Source organism: Rhinolophus sinicus, chromosome 5 (assembly GCF_057876585.1).
Source record: "Rhinolophus sinicus isolate RSI-liver-muscle chromosome 5, RSI-T2T, whole genome shotgun sequence".
Classification (NCBI taxonomy): domain Eukaryota; kingdom Metazoa; phylum Chordata; class Mammalia; order Chiroptera; family Rhinolophidae; genus Rhinolophus; species Rhinolophus sinicus.
Genome location: NC_142505.1, coordinates 44,209,524 through 44,227,524, shown reverse-complemented (window position 1 = coordinate 44,227,524; position 18,001 = coordinate 44,209,524). Strand labels below are relative to the sequence as shown.

The 18,001-nt window shown below is 37.9% G+C and overlaps 1 protein-coding gene across 5 annotated transcripts in view; it reads right to left on the bottom strand.

Moving 5' to 3' along the window:
• RAD18 (RAD18 E3 ubiquitin protein ligase) overlaps window positions 1-18,001 on the bottom strand; it is a 104,327-nt gene extending 86,326 nt beyond the window's left edge. For 3 of the 5 annotated variants that reach the window (XM_019748236.3, XM_019748235.3, XM_019748237.3), the window contains exons 1-4: window positions 17,845-18,001; window positions 13,751-13,832; window positions 1,575-1,636; window positions 262-332 (exon numbers count right to left, since the gene is read on the bottom strand). In XM_019748236.3, coding sequence (XP_019603795.1) covers window positions 262-332; window positions 1,575-1,636; window positions 13,751-13,832; window positions 17,845-17,895 — 266 coding nt within the window. In that variant the 5' untranslated portion in view covers window positions 17,896-18,001. Of the gene's footprint in view, window positions 1-261; window positions 333-1,574; window positions 1,637-13,750; window positions 13,833-17,844 lie in introns of those variants that run through there. The other 2 variants (XM_074313051.2, XM_019748238.3) reach the window with 2 other exon arrangements.

Genomic DNA, 18,001 nt, shown 5'->3' with positions numbered 1-18,001 from the left:
CTTTAGTATCTTTGTGGTACCCAAAAGTAAGTACTCAAATCTGCATTTAACTCTTGTTTTTCATAACAGAATTTTCTGTTGAGTAAAGGAAGAAAATCCTATTACCATTAGAATGCCCATGTGTGATTAACGACTGCTATCACTTCTTTACCCCAAATAGGCAACCCTGTATTCCCTAATACCCAAAAGAGCACAGAGTAAAGAGAGGACACATATAAAAGGCAAAAGTAGTTAGGGGTTAGTCACAAAATTAAATCATACCGTGCAAAATTCAAGCTTTTTACCAGTTCATCTAATATACGGTTATTTTTCAGATCTGGCTCTGTGACTGTCTAGAAAAGAAAAACAACAGATGGAAAAAGGTCAGAAACAATAATTTACTTGTCATAATCTTGTTTTTGAAAACGTGTGACCCATCCTCCTGAGACTCACCATCCTACTAAGTCTTCCAAGAAAGCCTCAAAATAAAGTTCATTTTTATTTCATACTAATATGGAATTTAAAAACAAGGAATCAGTATCAGCTGACTCTAAGTCTGATAAAAGCTCTCCAAAGCATCTGGTAAAATCATATATACTCTGTACTAAGATAAAACCTAATATAAGTAAGACTCCTTCAAAATGCCAGCATTCAGTTTTCCCAAAAATTTCTCCTGAAGAACAGAATACAGAGGCTCTTTTAAGTGATAATACCAGGAGAGACATTAGGTGTTCAAAGAGCTCTTAAAAACAAGATTGGTTTTCAGGAATGCAAGAGGAAAATGATAAATCCGGTAGTTACTGAGCATAAATGGTACACAGTTTATCTCCACAATGATACCATCTTGACAAAATAACCTTACGTTGTAAAGAGCTTAGACTAGAAAAACAAACTATCATTTCTTACATATGGTTTTTACATAATAGTTCAGAGAAGTTCAATGACATCCTGACACCATGTACCTACCAGAGGCATTAAAGTAGAACACAAACCCTTTAACTAGTCTGAGTGTCCTTTCTGTTAGACCTTCTTGTCTCTTCTTTCTTTAATCCTACTTATGTTTACTTTCCCTTTTAACCTTCCTTTTTCTCTATTTCCACTACTTGAAAAGCTTCAGAAACCATAACAACAAATTTCCTAGTGTTGTCCCTGAAGGTCTGTTTTGGGAAAAGTAGGGGACCAGTTAGGCTGGGTTCAGTCCAATGGCCATGAACCTTTGCCTTCTGCACAAATACTTACACCAGTCATTTACAAATGAATAATCCTACCCTCAGATTTTCTACCCAACCTGAGAAGTTACAAAAAATAAGAAGCCATAAAAACATGGGTCACAAGATTTTAAGAGTGCTACATTCTGATCTTAAAATTAGTTTTTACCTCTTAAAACACATTTAGATGATCAGAAATCTCCATGAAAAATGGAACAAAGCCCAGTTCTCCTCATATGTATTTTAGAGATCCTTTCTGAAAATGTCTTTTACATAGCTTATTTCGATAATCACACGTCTTCCCTTGGGCTTTTTGTACATATGAAGCAGAAATATTTGCACCAATAAATAAGTTTTATAAAACAAAAAGGGAAAGAAAAAACTCACCACACAACAAGTTGGACATTGTGTTTTATAGGACAAAAATTTTCTTATACAGAGAGAACAGTCTGCAAAAACATAAATGCAACATAATTAGTTAAGCTATATTAATAATATAGGAATCTGACTTCTAATTAAGAAATATTCTTAAGCCCTAGAATAGTTCTATAATTTAAGATTTACCATTATAATCTCAAAACTCTAGTACCTCTTCTCTATCTATATACATTTACAAATGCTATTAAATATCATTTTTAGGAGAAACATCAAATTATAATAATCATGAGTCCCTAGGATATCACAACTCCATAAGCAATATACATCTCTCTCTATAACCTCCATGTAAAATGTGGAAAACATACATGTAAGACCTGGGACGGATATTGTAGAAACATGTCAGATATCTCTACTGCCTAACATTCTAACATATATATTTTGAAATAAGATATATACACGTTAAGAAATAATATATACCCAGGTTATCAAATTAGGGATGTCTACATCCTAACTCTGTAAATGAGGTCCATCATCCCACATTTAACCAGTACTTTTGTGACAAGCACTAAGAAAAGAACAATATATAATGGAAGATCTCGACATCAAGGGGCTAACAAAGCAGTGAAGCAATTACAGTGTAGTAAGTCCTAACGATTTAAGCAGAAAATTGGCATTAACTAAATTCTTCACACCCAAGGCAGTGTAAAATGATCTCCCAAAGAAAAAAAATAGATGTGACTAATAGAATGGTACCTTACTGGTAGATAATTTTCAGCTTAGTGAAGGGGCCTTATTTTAAAAAAGATTCAGGTTAGTTGAGGAGCAGACAGTGTGATTTCAGGTACAGATATCCAGCAAATGAGTAAGTGATGCCAGCCTCAATAAGAGCACCCAGGAGGCAAAAAAAAAACAAAAGAACAAGTTATAAAAAAAGAAGACAAAACAGGCAGAATTAACTTCCCTGGGAAGCAAAGATGATTAAAGGGGGCCTTCCGCTTTCCAGTTTGGCATGTAAGGAGCTGGGAAGTCATCACGCTAACAACAGACTGAAAAATCAACAACTCTTCTGAGATGCATCAGACAAGTGAGGTCAAAGGGCAAACTGCTGCCCCCAAAATTGGAGAGACACACAGGCTGGATACAGAGAACCACAATTTACCAGAGTAGAAACCCATGAGCAGAAACTTCCATGGAAACCAAAGAAGAAATCTCTGCTGGAACCAGAGATGAGGTAGGTAAACCTGGACTGTAATTGACAAATTGCTGGAGGCTCAGTGTGGACAAGTCTGAGAGTTAGAAACTCCAGGGTGACCCAGACATTGGCGGGGTTGGCAGGACACTCACACTTATGTAAGTGTTAACTCCAAGGGTTCTACCAGGTTCTTAAAGTGACTATCAGAGAAAAATCCCCTAGTCCTTCTGAGGGGAAAAGTAATCATTTTGAAATACACCCAGAGCACAGTTCTTCTTAACAAGGCCTGCCCACAAGAGAAACTATTTTACCAGAGCCTATTCTATTGGGATTTTATCAGAGCCCAGCTGACCTGAGGGTAGGGAAATAACCAACACCAACTACTTCCAGCCATCCTGTCCAACCTAAGGGGGGACTGAGAAGCACTTGTGAAGTACACAGTGCAAGGGCACAGACTGACAAAAGGTTGAGACTTAATCATAGGACTATATATAGAACACTTAACTTCCCCCCACACCTCACCACATTACTAAAGGACTATTTACTACAGTTCCTTTCACCTAGAACACCATACCCTGCTATGAGGAAAATTATAAGGCATACCAAAAGGCAAAAACAAAACAAAACAAAACCACACAGTTTGAAGAAACTGCACGCATCAGAACCAAAGTCAAATATGGCAAGGATACTGGAATTATCGGACCAGGAATTTAAAACAATGATTAATATGCTAAGGGCTCTAATGGACAAAGTAGACAACAATGCAAGAACAAATGGGTAATGTAAACAGAGAGATGGAAATCTTAAAAGAGACCCAAAAAGAAATGCTAGAGATCAAAGCTGCCGTAACACAAATGAAATTGTCTTTGATGGGATCATGAGTACACTGGACACAGCTGGGGGGAAAAAATCTCTGTGCTTGAGGATATCGCAATAGGAATTTCCAAACTGAAAAGCAGCAAAAAAAGGCAAAAAAAGAACAGAGTGTCCAGGAATTGTGGGACAATTACGAAAGGTGTAATATACACATAATGGCAATACCAAAAGAAAGAAACAGAAAATATATGTAATTAGATAATGACAGAATGTCTCCCAAATTAATGTCAGACAACAAACCACAGATCCAGAAAGCCCAAAGAATACCAAGCGGGCTAAATACAAAAAACTCCTATGGCTTAGTATATCATATTCAAACTGCAGAAAACCAAACATGAAGAAAATCATCTTGAAAGAAGCCAAAGGAAAAAAACACATTAGCTATGAAGGAGCAAAGATAAGAATTAAATCAACTTTTCAGAAATCATGCAAGCAAGGAAACAGTGAAGTGAAATATTTAAAGGAAAAAACTGAGAGGAAAAAACAGTGACAGTAAAAAACACCAGCCTAGAATTCTATATCCTGAGAAAGTATCCTGCAAAAGTGAAAGAAAAAGACTTTCTCAGACACATAAAAATTGAAGGAATTTGATTCCAGTAGGCCAGCTTTGCAAGAAACGTTAACAAATTCTTCTGCGAGAAGGAAAATGATATAGGTCAGAAACTTGATTTAGATAAAGAAAGGAACAGCACTGAAGAAGGAGTAAGTGAAGGTAAAATAAAAGCTTTTATTTTCCTTAATTGATCTAACACGTAATAGTTTGTTCAAAATAATAGCAACAAAGTATGACATTATTTATGCTTATATATACACACATATGCTTATGTGTAAGTGAAATGAATAACAGCAATGATTCAAAGAACTTGACGGGAGGAATTATGTAGGTGTCTTAGTCACCTCAGGCTGCCTTAATAAAATACCGTAGATTGGTTCTTTAATAACAGAATTTTATTTTCTCACAGTTCTAGAAGATAGAAATCCGAGATCATGGTGCCAGTATAGGAAATTTCTGGTGAGAACTCTCTTCCTGGCTTGTAGATGGCAGCCTACTCACTGTATCCTCACATGGCAGGAGGAGAGAACACACGCTCTGGTGTCTTTATAAGGGCACTAATTCCATCACGAGGACCCCATCCTCATGAACTTGTCTAAATCTAATTACCTCCCAAAGGCCCCATCTCTAAATACATCACTTTGGGGATTAGGGCTTCAACATATAAATCTGGGGGGCTGGGGAGGGGGGGCAAGAAACAACACAATTCAGTCCACAGTATTCCACCACTTGCCCTCAAAAATCTATGTCATTCTCATGTGTAAAATACATTCATCCCATCTCAACGGCCCCAAAAGTCTTCTCATTCTAGTATCAACTCAAAGTCTAAAGTTTAAAGCCTCATCTATATATCACCTAAATCAGATATAGATGAGATATGGGGTATGATTTGTTCTGAGACAAAATTCCTCTCCAGACTCATGCTCCTGACTATCAATGTTATTCACTTCACACTATTAAGTTTCTTGTGCAATAGTGTTAAGTCAAGAATTCCCAAACCTGGTTGTTCATCTCAGTCACCTGGGGAGATTATTGTTGATTTTAATTTAGTTTCCTAGGCTCTAACCACAGTCATACCGATTTATTGGATTTTAGTCAATAAATCACACCCATAATATGGGATTCTGATTGAACAACAATTATTTTTTTAATTAATATGTTTTTGCTATTAGGTTAAACCATATGAAAATCATTGTTGGGAAATCAAAAAGGGACAAATAGTGGCAATTTCTTATGGTTTAACATAACACTGTGTACTAACTGTGTACTCTGTTTAAGCATTATCACATGTATTAACTCTTTTGATCCTTTCAGCAACCCTGAGGTTGGTACAAATATTAGTCCCTTTAACAAAAAGGTAAACGCAGCACAGAGTTTAGCCAACTTGTCCAAGACCACAGAGCTAACAGGTGGCAAAGACATGTACCAGGGCCCAAGCTCTTAACATAATTCTCATTACTTTAAATATTTATAATGTTTTACAAAATGTATTTGTTATATGTAGTTATATAAGTAATAATTAATAGCATTACTGGTACCAGAGTATGTGTAATGAGGCTACTATTTTCTCTTCTGCATAATCTTGTGTTTTGTTTTGAAATATGGAGAACTAGACACTAGTCCAAAGTATATCAAGCCCTTGGCTTAATTTCAGAGTCTACGAGTCTACTACCAAATATGTACTGAACTGCAGACCAACATAATTTATTCTCTAGTGAGCAACTATGATATTCCATTCAAGGTAGAGCAGTTGAAGAGTTTTGAACCCATGTATTCCTAGGTTGCTTTATTTAAATCGCCTGTGAAATTTGTTCTTCCTCCCAAAAGCCCAACTATGAGCAGTGTGGGCAGGGTAGGGAGGGTAGAATAAAACAATGACATAAAACATAGCCTCACAGAAACATCTGAGCCTACGGGGAGGAGGCATTTCTAATCTCAAACAGGAAACAGCCACAGCCTGGCTTTCAAATATTGAAAAGAGCCTAACATCCTAACAGTAAAAGCAAATTTCTAAACCTTAAACCATTCCTTTCTGTGTGATCTTAAGGATTTTATGAGAAAATGAACCATTTCAAAAATAATTCTGAAGTGTCCGGTTAAAAGCAGAAAAACCAGTTCCCAGTATGAAAGGAACAGGAGGAGGTCCTGGATAACTGAGAAGGCTGCCCTCTGCCTCCAGTTCTAATGTTAGTGACCAGTCGGCTGATAAGAGAATAACATCCCTCCAACGAACAACTTGCACTCCAACATTTCCGTAAGTGCAGTTCTGTATGTCCTTGCTGTATGTATTACTATCTCTCTTCCCTGTGTTGTTTCACAGTGCCGCCTCATAAGAATATAAAAGAACATATTATGTGCCTAAAAGAATCTTACGTTGCCTCTCAATTTAGCAAAGGTCAGTAAGACCTTTATAAAAAATGAAATTAACTTACTCTTTATTGCAACACAAGCCTCAATTAATTTTGTGAGTCAAAATTGAAAATGGAAAAGAACAATTATTGCTGGTCCCTTTTTAAAACAGGGATATTTTAACATATCTACAAGCCAATGATTTCATTCTGGACTAAATATTTTGAGTATGGTTTCCATTATAGTCAGAAAAACTGCAAGTGCGAAGAAAATTGGCACTTGAGCATATCAGTCTATTAGTGAGAATATTTCTCACTTAATGGTGTTTTATGGATTGGAGTAAGTCTATTCCCTTTCCCCACAAAAGTACTCATTGGTAGAATGTACCGTGTTTCCCCGAAAATAAGACCTAGCCGGACCATCAGCTCTAATGAGTCTTTTGGAGCAAAAATTAATAAAGGACCGGGTCTTATTTTAACATAATATAAGACCGGGTCTTATATAATATTATATAAGACCGGGTCTTATATTAATTTTTGCTTCAAAGGACGCATGAAAGCTGATGGTCCGGCTAGGTCTTATTTTCAGGGAAATACAGTATTTAGACCAATTTAATTGACCTGCATTATTCCAATGCACTTCACTCAAATCTTAGTTAACAGCAGAACTGCAAAAGTAGTATTCGTTACCCATATCCAAAAAACTGAAGAGTAAAACAGTATAAAGTGATTTAAAATGATAAATCCTGAAATGTTTAAGAAAAAGCAGTAAGTGGCTAAGATTCTGAATCAGCAAATCTAGTCCATCCAGGATGAGAGCAACATGATAGCTAGATCTAGCTCCTACTAAGCTTTTGGGGGCTTTTGTGTCACTGAAACAATACTACAGACCCAGAGCAACATTTAGTCCTGAGCAAACTTTGTGACTGTGACAAATGCTGTATAGTAGAAAAGGCCCACCAAATCATGAGAGGTACAATATAAAAAAATAAGTGCTCATAAAATAAGTCGTTACTGAAAGTACCCTCCACCGATTTACTCTTAAACAATGACATCAGTGACAAAGCAGGAAAAAAAAAAAAGAATGGAAGTGAAGGCTAATTTTTCAGCTAAGTAGAGTTCATTGAATTCATAAAATATAGTCATTCCTCCCTAAAATGACATAATTAAATCTATATAAGGGACTTCCATCTCTGTCCATGAGAAAATAACAGGGTCCAAAATTACCCTCCTTCCATAAAGAACTTAAACACTGGGGGAACCGATGAAACATTTTTTTCAGACTTGGGACAATGGCAGAAATAACAGGAATTCTACCACAGCCCAAGCATTCTGCCTGAGGCAATTTCTTGACCATAATGAGGTGAGGCGAGCCGAACAGCCCATCAGTCTTGCTAGGTGAAGAAACAAAGATAATCCAGGTAGCTAGATTCAAGGCAATCCAGGTAGCTAGAATTTGTAGGGCAGAGTACCAGAAAGAAAGAGGCTACATATAGAAAGACCTCCAGGGTCTACTTGACTCTATGATTGAATGCATATCTGCACATACACAGGGTGAGAATCCATGAGGCCAAAGAACAGTTTCCAGGGAAAGAACAATAACTGAAGAGGCTACCAGCCAGTTTGGAAAGATCTCAATGAATGTACGGGCATTCAGTAGACACCCCAGAATGTCATACGTTGGTATGAGTAGATTAGCCATAGAGAGAGGATGACATCAGAGCAAGATGGCAGAACTGAAAGCCAGGCCCCCTTTTCCCCATGCAGACTCCAACTCAACAATACAAGAACCAACTCCCTTTGTGAGAAATCCAGATACTAGTTAAGATGCTCCTGCAACCCAAGCAAGCACAAAATAATGAAGCTGGTAGGAAATCTGTGGCATTCACTTGCCAGGGCTCCTCTGCCTGGCTCTGCACCACGTGATCTGAAAAAACTCACAACTCCCAGCTTCTCCCTGAGGAGGGAACGTAAAGACAAACATATGTGAAATATTCAGAGCTTCGAGGGGTTGCCCAAGGGACGAGTTTCTGTCTTGCCTGAATCTAAACAGTGACAAGAGAGAGCCCCAAGTTGGAAGTCACTAAGAACAAAGGCAATGCTGTGGACTAGTACACACTCATTCACCAGAACCCCTCGCCCAGCTTGGCACAGAGAAAGACGGAGAAACTCCCATCTCTCAGCTTCTTTCTGGGAAAGACTATGTGCCCAATGTTCCAGCTTTTATTTGGGGTGAAAGGCTGCCAAAGGGACTGGTTTCTCTCTCACACAGCTTAGAGTGCTCATGGGACCCAGTATACTCTATCTAGATGCCTGGAGACTGCTGAGAACAAAAAAGAGTTGGGCAGCTTGCTGAGGCTCCAGAAAACCCACCGTATAAAACACAGAGGCCAATACAGCTCAGTGGCTTCTCCTTTCAGGGGGGCAATAGAAGAGGAAAGCATGCATCCAGTATGTCAGCTTTGCAAGGGGTTCCCTGAGGGATTGGCTTCTGTTTTGCCTGACTTGAAGTCCTAATAGGACCTGACATACTCTGGATTCCCGGGGGTCACCAGGAACATAAAAGAGCTGGGTAGCTTACTACAGTTCCAGAGGTCCTGCAGTACCACAGGCACAAGAAGAAGCAAGAGATTGCAAACTAAATGAAAAAAGAAACCAGCAAAACATCTCATTGGGAATTTACACTCCTAAGTCCAGAGAAGACACAGCCACAGAAAAGGTTTAAGAGGCCCCCAAAATCTCTAGCTGGGCTGACTAGTTAAGGTCTTTCCTTAAATGAAGCCAGTCTGTAAAATCTGTGAGAGGTGGCAACTGAGAAAGCAGTTTTAATATTATTTAACTTTAATTAATTTTAATTAAAATGTAAATAGGTGCATGTGGCTAGCAGCTACCGTATTAAACAGTGCAGGTCTAAATATTCCAAGTGAAAACAGACATTGTGAAACTGGATTAAAGAGCAAGACACAAATATATGTTGTCTATAAACAGCTCAATTTAAATATAAAGACACACATAGGTTAGGAGTAAAAGACAGAAAAAGATAAATCATATAAACACTAATCTTAAAGAAGTGGGAGTGGTTATACTAATATCAGAAAAAAGGTAGACTTCAGAACAAGGAATATTAGCAGGGATAAAGAAGGTCATTTCCTGGAAACAAAAGCAGTAAATTCATCAAGTAGACAAAATAATAATAAATATGCATGCACCTGATAAAACCACTTCAAAATACAGAAAGCAAAAACTAACAGAAGTGAAATGAAAAATAAACTCACTATTATAGTTGGAGATTTCAATACTCCTCTCTCAGTATTGCTAGAGAGCCAATAGGGATAGAAAAGCCTTAAAGAGCACCATCAACCAACTTAACCTAATTGACATTTATAGAACACTCTACCAAACTACAGCAGAACAGACATTCTTTTCAAGTATACATGAAACATTAACCACAATACCGTAAATGGCGTCATAAACTAGTCTCACTTTTTAAACCATAAAACGTCGGACCCCGTGGGCGCGGCGGCGGAGGAGGTGCACCACGCCCTCTGCACTCCAGCGAACATGGCGCTGCGATCGGCGCGGAACGTGCGGGCGGCGGCCTGCGCCTGCGCGTGTCTCCTCCTCGCCCCCTCGCCCCCTCGCCCATCGTGCCCTGCGCGCCATGGCTCTGGGGCCTGAGGGTGGGCCTCGTCAGGCCCCAACCTGCTCTCAGATGAGTTTGGTGCTTTGGAAAGTGTGGAAGTTGCTAGTGAACTCTATTCTCCTCTATCAGGAGAAGTAACTGAAATTAATGAAGCTCTTGTAGAAAACCCAGGACTTGTCAACAAATCTTGTTATGAAGATGGTTGGCTGATCAAGATGGCGCTGAGTAATCCCTCAGAACTAGAGGGGCTGATGAGCGAAGAAGCCCAGGAGAAGTACATAAAGTCTATTGAGGAGTGAGAATGGAACTCCCTGAATAAAGCAGTGTGAAACAACTTAATCTAGCATAGTTGTCTTAAATTAGTGGTGGATAGGAGATTTAAAATAGCAACCTTTAGTAACACCCATGGAAAAGAAACTACAACGTTTCTGGAAGAAAATACCCCTTAACTTTCTAACGATTGCAAATAAACACAATATACATCTTCACAACACCTTATGATATTTTTAGGCTAGGCTACAGTTATAATGTTCAGAATTCCTGAAATTATTTGAGGTAAAATTTAGTTATAAAAATCATGTAATTCAACAATAACATACCTTAAGCCCTATATAATATTATAACTTGCTTACACCTGTCTCTGGATTTGGGTCAGAATACTTAATGATCTTTACATTGGAAATAACTGGCAGTGGAAAAAAGCTTCTGTTAGTTGTTACACTGTCAGATGGTGAACAATTGTGTCTTAATTTTGCAATATACTGCGTTTGCTGGTGCTATTTTTATACAGTGAAGCAACAGCCTTGCAGGAGAACAAAGTTTAATAATAAAACATTCAATTTCTTTATTAAAAAAAAAATGTTTAAAGAACTGAAGTAAAACACTATGTTCTTTGACTAGAACATAATTAAATCAGACATTAGTAATAGGAGATATCAGGAAAACTCCCAAATATTTGAAGCAGACTTCTGAATAACTCATGGATCAAAGAAGGAATCAAAGGACATTAGAATGTATTTCAAACTGAAATATATAAACTACATAAAAATGAAAACATACCAAAATGTGTGGGATGCAGCTACAGCGGGGCTTAGAGGGAAATTTACAGCTTTAAATGTTGTATTAGAAAAGAAGGTCTAACATCAATGATCTGAGCTTCCACCTTAAGAAGCTAGAAATATAAGAGCAAATTAAATAAGTAAAAGCAAGGAAATCATAAAGTTAAAAGAGTATAAATCAATGAATTAGAAAAAAGACAAACTATGGAAAACAATGAACCAAAAGCTATTCTTTGAAAAGAACAATAAAATTGACAAACCTCTAACTAGATCAGTCAAGGAAAAAAGAAAACACATTTCTAGCATATGGAATAAAAGGGGACATCACTTCAGATCCTCCAGACTTGAAAAGGACAACAGGAAAGAGTATTAAAAAAACTCTATGCCAGCAGCTTAGAGTAAATGGACCAATCTCTTGAAAGAAATTCAAGTTTAACCATGTAAAAATCAATTAGTGTTAAAAAAAAAAATCAATCAATATAATTAATCATATTATGCAATAAAGGAAGTAAATCATATGAGCATCTCCATAGATGCAGAAAACTTGACAAAATTCAACACCCACTCATTAAAAAAAAAAAACCATCAGCTAATTAAGAGTATAGAGGAAATGCCTCAACCTGATAAATTTATGAAAATGTATGAATGATGTAAAACTTATAACTAACACCATAAATAGTAAATGCTTTCCCCATAAAATTGGGAATAAGGAAAGGATGTCCACCCACACAACTTCTATTAAACATTGTTTTAGAGTACTAGCCTGTGTAACAACAAGAAAAATATGTATTAGGCATACTGATTAGAAAGGAAAAAGTAAAACTATCTTTATTCACAGATGACATGATTGGATACATAAAAATTCCTAAGGAATCAACAATAATGATGCTGGAATTAAAAGTGAATTTAGCAAGATCACAAGATAAAATGCAATATAAAAAATTGTGTTTCTATCTGCAAGGCCTGTGCACTGAAAATGAAACAATGTTGTAGAGAGAAATCAAAGATAAGCTAAAAAATGGAAGAATATACCATGCTCCTATATTGAAGACTCAACACCATTGAGTTCTAGATTCAGTGCAATTCCAATGCACATCCCAGTAGGCTTTTTTTGTAAACACTGACAATCTGACTCTAAAATTAACATGGAAATGCATATAAGATGCAAAGATTCTATAAAAACCAAAACAGTTTTGATACAGAAAAACAAAGTTGGAGTACTTACAATGCCTGATTTCAACACTTACTAAAAACCTACAGAAATTAAGACAGGGTGGTATTGGCACAGGATACACATATAGATCAAAGGAACAGAAAAGAGTCCAGAAACAAACGCACATATGATTGTCTGCAGCCATACTGACTGAAATGGGGAGAATTCTATCAGATGATAGAAATGTTCAATATCTTAACGGTAGTGGTTACATGGTATATACATTTGTCAAAACTCACTGACACTAGTACATTTTATTGTGCATTTAAAATGGATGTATTTTATTACATGTAAATTATATCTAAATAAAGATGCTTTTAACACATATTTAGAAACACTCCCCAAAACTTACCTTGGTTATTCATGTTAATCTGGCCTAGAAAGGATACTACATTTATTAAGGGCCTACAACATGCCAGGCTCTGCACATTTAATTCTCACAACTACCTTCTAAGGTAGAACTTATTCACCAGATTTTCATATTTGAAGAAATGTTGGGCATTTGCAAACTCATCTAACTAGTAAGTGGGAAGTCAAGAGTCAAGCCCACGTGTATCTCTAATGTCCATGTTGCTACCACCACGATCCTCTTATTATGTCTTCTCTACAGAAACTTTTTCACCAAAGCTACTTACTATCCACTAAAACCATTTTTTAAGTCAGTCTTGTTGGGTTTTCCTTTTTTAAAACTTTCTAAGACAAATCAACTTGAAAGTAGAGGACAGAAAGATCATGAACCTAGATAATCCATAAACTAGATAGCCAGCTCCTGAACACTGACAGGCTCACTCTTCTGAGTTAAATACCTCAAGTATAAAAAGTACTTACATACTAGACTCATAAAGAGAAGTACAAGCAAATTTCAATATAAGAGTATTTCCAGCATCACACAGCAAGTTAAGTGATAAAATTGTCTGTAATACTCTTCATTGGTAGAATTCTCCCATTGGGATTTTTAAATTTTGAAACTCTATACAAAGGACAACTTGGTTGAACTTCCCATCTGTTATCCTGCTAAAAACAAAAACTCTGAAATTTAACATCTAAAAGTGCTTGGCAAATAAAGAACCATATATTGTGACCAAAATCTTTATTGCCGTAAATGTTATAAAAGGCATAAAAATATCCAAGAGGGAGGTGATACGAAATATAGGAAACATTGTAAAAACTGTAATATTCAAGAGGGAAGTGGTGGAAAAGACCTTTTTGAAAACTTCAAGATAGAGGAGCTAAAGGTGAGAAATAAATGTGTACTTACCTTTGGTGTTAAATTAACACTACCTTATCTAAGAACATACTTACAGTTATGTGAACACTGAGGAATCATCATTGCAATGTTGAAATATTCAAAGCAAATTCCACACCGCAACAAATCATCTACTGTCTGAAATGCAAATACACATATTTACATATCAGTAAGACACCAAGACAAATATCTGCCACAGAACTCTTTCTCCATCCCCTAAAAAAATAATTTAATAATACTTCTTTGTCAAATATACACTCAAAAACAAACTCTACATGAACCGCAGGGGATCTTGACAAATAGAGAAAAACCTCCTCCGTATGACTCTTTCACATTCAAATCTCAGGTTTCCCAAAACACTGTAGACACATAAAACTGACACTGTACAGATTCCTATGCAATACTGCCAACCGTCCATAAAAGGGCTACTCCATTCCTGCTCTACTTCCCACGTTTCCAGCTCTTACACTAAGCCACCTCCTCCTCAGACCATCCCCTGGCCGACCAGTAGCCAGTCACCACACAGGTTAAGAACCAAATCAGGGGACATGAGAGCCAAACATTAGCAATTATCTGGTTAAACCCCTTACTTCACAAATGAGGAAACTTGTATCCAGAGAAGGTACACATATGGGGCATGAGTCCAGCCAGGACTAACCTTCCTGTCTCCCCACTGGCAGTCAGCCCAGCGCTTTCTGCATGGTACTACACCATGCAGCCAAATAAGGAAGCCCTGGGAAGGGCCAGGGCCGGTGACAGCAGAGGGAGGTGAAGAAGTGGACAATCTGGAAAGTCAAACAGATGGGTGTCAATCTGAAATGCAACCTGAACAAAAAAGGATCTATTCTCACAACCCCAAATCTTTAAAATCATTTAAAATAAAATGTTATTCCATTCAATAGAATACCTACCGAGTAGGTATTTAAGAGAAGAAAAAAAAGGAGTTCTCTTGTGCACTGATACAAAAAGAGTGCCAAGATAAGTGAAAAAAGACAGTACATATGGTATGCTACCCTTTATTAAAAAGGGATGGGAGAGTAAGAATGTATTCTATTTTTATCACATATATATATATATAAATTCTGAAAAGATACACAAGAAAGTTAATAAATAACGGTCACAAGGGTCAGGAAACTGGATGAGAGAAAAGTTGGGAGAGAGACATTTACTTTTCATCTACTTTCTGAACCATGTGAGTATACTACCTAAATTTTAAAAATACAAACAAACCAAAAAAAAGACTGATGTCACTAATAGTCCATATGATGAAATATTATGTAGCCATTTAAAAAGAACATGCTTTCAAAGAATAATTAATGCATGAGAAAATGTTCATATTTTAATGAAAACTTTCAAAAAGAGAGAACAAATCTACAACCACAGATAATAAGAGAACTATGTAGTTTAATCTCCAGAACAATCTTATGATGTCTATAGCATCTGTATCCCAGTTTTATAGACAAAGACTATAGAGCTTAAAGGGGATTGGGTCAAATCCAAGATGTTGACTCCAAAGTAATCTCAAATTTTAAATGCATATATACATTGTCGGGTATGTGTGCACATGAGTCCACAGAAGAAAAACTGAAGGAAAATTAGAGAAAATATTAAACAGTGGTCATCTCTGGTTGGTAGGATGATGGGTAACTTTCATTTACTCCTTTATCTTACCCTGAATTTTAATTTTTTTCTACTATATACACACACATTTAAAACCTGTTAAACCTAGAAATTTCTGTTATGGTTAAACCAGGGAAATAAACATTAAAATGCCAAAATCTTCCATTATTTTGGAATATAAATTACCACTGACACAAAAAGCTAAATAAAGGGCTGTGTTGAAAATCAATTAAAAGCAGAGGCAGGACAGAGCCCTGGCATCTAGTCTATTGTACTTCCTTCTATATAACCATCCTCTTCTGGCGGAGGAGTGGTTCTGACAGGTCTGCTGAGCAAGACGCGCGGAAGGTGGCGCAGAAGGAGTCACCGCATCAGATGAGCTATAACACTCTCGTACAAATTTCCCATCATGCCATTTCAAGACAGTAACAGACACGTCACATGCATCTAAACCCAAATAGAGAGTGGTCAAGTGGATACCCCAGGATTTCTTTAACTTAGAGACAGTGGAACGGGGAAGCAGGGAATGGGTAAAAAGACAATAATTAGAGCAAAGGTTCTTAAGTTTTTGGGTCACAGATCCCTTTGAAAAATGGATGAAAACTATGGACTCTCTCCTTAGAAAAGCATACATACAAACAAAAATTTTATAAATAATCTAGATACCAAAGTCTTTTCATGGATCCTGTTAGGAACCATGGATTTGAAGTCAGATTTCTATTCAATATAAGAAAGAACTTCAAACAGAGCTACTTCTGGGAGCAGCTAATTCTTTGCCCTTGGCAGACTTCAAGCAAAAGCTAGATGAGAAACTGGCAAATACAATGTAAAAGGGATTAAAAGACTGGAGGGGGGGGTGCTAGCTTCCCAACCTTAGTATTTCATGATTCTAATACGGGCTCAATCAACTCCATCACTTAACACTCTCTGGTGCTGAACCCTCAATTCAGTGCTGTGATGAGATATCAAAGCCAAAGACACAGACCCTGCCTCCAGAGAACACAGTGGAAGTTGTGGGAATACATAAAATCTGCTTAAATCTACAGACAGGTAGCTTTACAAGTTACACAGCTCTCACTTCCTTTATCCAATTCAATCCTCACAACAAATAAAAAGGGGGTTTAAACAGTTAACACATGGTAAGTGTTAATATGATATGTTAATTGAATGCTTACTACCTTCCAGATACCTTTAATCAATTAGGAAATAATTTTTGAGCACCCACTATGTGCCACACACTGTGTTATGCAGTGAGTAAGACGGACAGGATCCCTAGCCACAAACAGCAATTCATTTAACCAACCCTATAAACTGTTTATTTTTGTCTCCAGTTTATAGTTGAAGAAATTCATGCTCAGAGATTAAGTAACTGACTCAAGGTCACAGTTAAAGAGGAGGCAGAGACCAGATTTAACCCAGGACCATCAGAACTCAAATCTATGCTCACCTTGGTGCCAGGGCCACCACAACCTCAAAACCACATCTTTCTTAGATCCTCCCAATGTCAGCTTTTCACCGTGGGGCTGTATCTCAAGGGCCCAAAAACAGTAGATAACACTGATGATGACGGAAGAATAAAGTCTCAAACTTAGTTAACCTCCCCCAAGTCCCTTCACTTAATCCTCAGAGACAGCCTTATAAATCAGTGGGACACATGCCATAACCCCCAAGTGTACGAAATTTTAGAACAGGATGAGAACTGGAAATGAAAGTGATCACAGAGCAAGGAGAAACACCAAGCAATTGACTCTTAACTAACACAGCAAAGTGTATTTGTTCTTGACCAAATACAGCAGGAATCCTGGGCTCACCACTACTGTAAATGGAAACTAAAATGCCTTGCAGCCACAAAATGCCAAGCAGCCACAAAAATCAATGTTATTTGAGAGAAATAATTCAATGAAATGAAAGGCTAGTGCTGAGCCCGAGTCCTGGTCCCTTTGTTTAAAAGAGAGACATGCACAACTGTTAGGAGTTAGGATTCGTTGGGAAGGAGTTAGGGCAAACCAGCACTAGGCTTCTTGAGGGTAATTAGAGGGTGTATTTAGAGGGTAATTAAAGGGTAACAATAGGATGTGAAGGAGATTACCTGCTTCGCTAGGTGATTAAATAAATATATTTTGATGCAAGGTTCACCCAAAATCATGTCGGGGGTCACTTTCGGAAATTCTCAACTAATGTACTGAAAGAGTTGACATAATGCTTGGCATGTAGTAGTAAGTCCTCAGAAAGGGCTGTCACTGTCGTTTTCACTGTTTAAAGTAACTGCTTTTCTCGAGGTCATTGTTGTTGTGACTTAACTGCAGGTTCCATAAGACAGTCAACCTCAGCTCATCCTAAGGGACCGAGGCCTGTCCCCGTCCCTTCTCGGGGAGGAAACTAAGGCCCTGAGCCACGCAGCTGGTAAGTGGCAGAGCAGAACCCGGTACCCAGGCCCACGTCGCCGCTCACGCCTCGTCCTTTCTCGTCCTCAAGGCGGGACTGGCCTCCCGCTGACACCCGGGCGCCCCAACCTCCCCGAAGCACTCACCTTCATGATTGCCAGACCTGGAGGCCACCGAGGCTCGACTAGTGAGTCCATGGTCTCCCCTAAGGAGGATGGGGGGGTCCACCAGCCACTAGCCTCCCGCACTCCAGTGCGACTCGAAATTCCCCGCGCTACCACGCTACGACAGCAGCCCGCGACG